Below are 4400 nucleotides of genomic sequence, written 5' to 3'. Positions count from 1 at the left end.
ATGACTAATAATTTCTCTTCTATAAATGCTTTATTTTAATGGCACAACTAGTATGACTGAAGAACAATCCACACTTGACTGCATTAAAACATACACTTCTAGTGATGGTGGTGGTACAAAGTAATATGCTCAGGTTGCTTTATAATATCTCAAGTGTGTGTGGCACACATGTGTAACTGAAAACTTTAAATAGTTGTTATCAGCTTCTCTCCTGTAATTTAATTTGAATTTTAGTTTTCAGTTTTTAATCTTCTCTCTCTTCATTCTTCTGTAAAACTTTGAGAAGATGAATTATGAACTCAGATTTTATTTTGTTTTAATGGAGATGATCTATAATGTTAATATGGTATCATTCGGGTGAAGAGATTTCTCTTCTCTGTTTTTCGATCCTGTTTTTCTGCTGCTTGATCTTCATCCTTTGTTTTTCAGTGTTTACTACTTCTAGATCCCTCCTTCATCTCTGAGTTCGTCTTTACACAGTTTCTCTTTGATTTTCTCACTATTTTCGATATCAATTGATCTTTAATCGCTTTGTTTTTCAATAAATTTCATATCTACCTTTTTTCAAATGGAACCTACCAGAATTGCTTCTCTACCTCTTAACACTATCTCTAATATCATTCCACTCAAGCTCAAGGATGATAAATTTCTTGTTTGGAAAACTTTGATCACAACTTTGTTCCGAAAATTTCAAGTTCAGAACTATCTTGATGGTTCATCTTGTCCTGTCAAATTCATATCTAGAGTTTTTGAGAATCGAAATATTGTTAATCCTCTATTTACTGAACGGGAACAAGAAGATTCCATTATTCTTCTCTGGATCCAATCTGCTATCTCTGATTCAGTGATTGGCTATGTCGCTGGAGCTTCTACTTCTCATGAATTATGGAGCAACATTGAACGTCGATTCTCCAAAGTGTCTACTACTCATGCGATTCAGCTTCGTACTCGTCTTCAAACAATCAAACAAGGTACTAATTCAGTTTCTACTCTACTTGCTGATCTTAAGAAGATTGAAGATGAATTAGTCGCTGCCAGTTCTCCAATTTTCGATACCGAAATGGTGGTGATTATTCTCTCTGCATTATCCAATGACTATGCCTCTTTTTCTACTTCAATCCGCATTAGAAATCCACCTGTTAGCAGTACTGAACTTCATAATCTCCTAATTAGTGGGGAACTAGTGGTTAATCAGCAAATTGCAACTAAAAAAATTGAAAATGAAGCCAAAGCTTTTGCAGCAATGATATTTTCATCTTCCTATTCGTCTAATTACTCCTGAGGCGGTAGAGGATATAATCCTTCTTATCGTGGTAGAAGTGGAAGAGGTCATAATTTCTTTCATAGATTTCCTACATACACTCCACCTGTTGCTGCTGCTCCATCTTCAAATGATTAAGTTCATTGTCATATCTGCATACAACCTGGTCATTCAGCTCTTGAATGTACACATCGAATGAATTTCGCTTACCAAGGTCGTGCACCACCAAAAAACGTTCATGCTGTGATTGCAGCTGCTTCAGTTCATGATGATGATTCTTCCTGGTATGCTGATTCTGGTGTAAACAACCACATCATCACATATGGTACCTCGTTGGCACATTCTTCACCTTATGATGGTTCTGAAGTGATTGCTATAGCTAGTGGACAAGGTATGACTATTACATCTTCTGGAAATTCCATTAAAACTATTGGTGATCATGAATTCCATCTAGATAACATTCTTGTAGTTCCAAATTCTTCTCATAACCTATTGTCAGTCCACAAATTCACTACTGATAACCATTGTGCATTAACTTTTGATATTCATGGATTTTATGTGAAGGACTTGACCTCGGGGAAGATTCTTTAGGGCCTCATGAGAATGGATTGTATCCAATATATTTCACCAACACCAACAATCATATCTCCACTGCCTCCTCTCCTACAGCCTTCACTAGCATCACCACCACCAGTGACATTCTTCACAAACACCTAGGACATCCCTCCTTTCAGACTCTCCAACATGTTTGCAGGTCTTTTAATTTAAATAATATTGCTAAGAAATCAGTCTTTTGTAATGATTGCAAGTTAGGTAGAAGTCAAAAACTACCTTTTCAAATGTCATGTAACAATGCTAGTCAACCACTTGAGTTGCTACACATTGATCTTTGGGGTCCTTGCCATACTGCTTCAGTTAGTGGTTGATATTACTATGCTAATGTAATCAACGACTACTCAAAATATTGTTGGATTTTTACTATGAAAAATAAATTTGATTTTAAGAATTTTTTCATCACTTTTATTACACGGATTGAAAATCTTCTTTCTTGTAAAGTTAAAATTCTTAGAACAGATGTTGGAGGTGAATTTTTGCATACTCTCTTTCAATCTTTTCTCACTGCTAAAGGGATTTTTCATGAGTTCACTTGTCCACACACACCTGAGCAAAATGGTGTGGCAGAAACTAAACATAAACATCTTCTTAATGTCATTAGAACACTACTCATTCAATCCTCTTTACCATGTAAATTTTGGGCTGAAGCTATTCATACTGCCAACTACTCCATCAACAGACTTCATGTTAAGTCACTCAACTTTGTATCTCCTTTTGAATCCCTTTTTCACAAATCCCCTGACTATAACTTTCTTAAAGTTTTTGGTTGCTCATGTTTCCCCTGGCTTAGGCCATATACTACCACTAAACTGCAACCAAGAAGCAAACACTGCATTTTATAGGTTATAGTCTTAATCAAAAGGGATATAGATGTTTGGACCCCACTACAGGTAGAATATACATATCTAGACATGTCTTGTTTAATGAGAATTCTTTTCCTTATTCTTCTTTATTTCCATCACCCTCCTCTTCCCCTCCTCCAGTCCCCATTTCTCATCTTGCATCCATTCCCATTGCTCCTTCTTCTAGATATTTGGGATATGATCTACGTTTCTTTCCTGAAGACTCTGCTCCTGATCCTTCCTCTTCCTATCCACCTCCTATAATTGTTAATACTCATACTATGATCACCAGAGGTAAAAATGGAATTTTTAAGCCAAAGTCATTATTAGCCACTACTCACAAGTTGCCTGCGGCTTTACTTGCTGATGCTTCTCAGCCTGTACCAACTTGTTTTTCTCAAGCTAACAAAATTCCCAAATGGAGAGTTGCTTTATCCAATGAGCATGGAGCTCTTATGAATGCTGGTACTTGGTCCATAGTACCTCCAGCTCCAGGTCAGAACATTGTTGGGTGCAAATGGGTGTTCAGAATCAAATACAAAGCTGATGGAACCATTGATAAATAAAAGGCCAGATTAGTTGCAAAGGGTTATCATCAACAGTTTGGAATTGATTTTGCTGAGACTTTCAGCCGAGTTTCTAAGCCAACTACCATTAGAATCATACTATCTCTTGAAGTCAACTACAATTGGACAATTTCTCAGCTTGACATCTCAAATGCTTTTCTGCATGGTGACTTAGAAGAACCAGTTTATATGGAACAACCCCATGGATTTCAGGATGAAGAGCATCCACACTATGTCTGTAAGTTACACAAATCAATCTATGGCTTGAAGCAAGCTCCAAGAGATTGGTATGGTAAATTGTCAGATGTTCTTCTTTCTCTTGGATTTGTGTCCTCTTTGGCTGATAACTCACTATTTGTTCAGAAAATGGGTAAAAAAATAACTATAGTGCTGTTTTATGTTGATGATATTTTGGTCACTGGAAATGATAGCGCTTCTATTGCTGATTTTATCTCTGAATTGAACAATCATTTTCCTGTTAAATATCTTGGTGCTCTTCACTATTTTCTTGGTCCTGAGGTTTCCAGAAGCTCAGTTGGTATTTTTCTCTCTCAGTCCAAGTACATATTGGTTCTTCTCAAGAAGACTGACATGGTTGGTTGCAAGCCTTGTTCTTCTCCAGCTGCAGCTAATGCTCAACTTACATATGAGGGTGACTTGCTTCCAGATCCTTCTATCTACAGATCCATCGTTGGTGCTTTACATTACTTAACCTGGAGCAGACCTGAAATCTCTTTTGCAGTTCAACAAGTTTGCCAATTTATGTCTCAACCTACCACTCATCATTTAGCTGCTGCATACAGAATTCTCAGATATCTCAAGGGGACTATTGATTATGGTGTTTGTTTCACTAAAGGACCAATGACACTACATGGATATTCAGATGGTGACTGGGCTGGGGATATCACTGATAGCAGATCCATTGGTGGTTTTTGCATCTATTTTGGTTCAAATCCGATTTCCTGGTCAGCCAAGAAACAGGCAACTGTTTCCATATCATCTGCAGAATCAGAATACAAGGCCTTAGCAAGTGCAGCAGCTGAATCATTCTGGATTTATCAAATCCTCAAGGATCTCCATTTTCCTCTCACTTCTTCTCCTAGACTTGGCTGTGAT

The 4400-nt window shown here is 37.2% G+C and overlaps 1 protein-coding gene across 1 annotated transcript; it reads left to right on the top strand.

Annotated features, from left to right (window-relative positions):
• Positions 1-568: 568 nt before the first annotated feature.
• Positions 569-1282, top strand: LOC113342020. Its single transcript, XM_026586685.1, has one exon. The coding sequence runs from the start codon at positions 569-571 to the stop codon at positions 1280-1282; it is 714 nt and encodes a 237-aa protein (XP_026442470.1).
• Positions 1283-4400: the final 3118 nt, after the last annotated feature.

Source organism: Papaver somniferum, unplaced genomic scaffold (genome assembly GCF_003573695.1).
Source record: "Papaver somniferum cultivar HN1 unplaced genomic scaffold, ASM357369v1 unplaced-scaffold_33, whole genome shotgun sequence".
Taxonomy (NCBI): Eukaryota; Viridiplantae; Streptophyta; class Magnoliopsida; order Ranunculales; family Papaveraceae; genus Papaver; species Papaver somniferum.
Note: the sequence above shows the minus strand (reverse complement) of the source record. Positions and strands in the feature narration are given on the sequence as shown.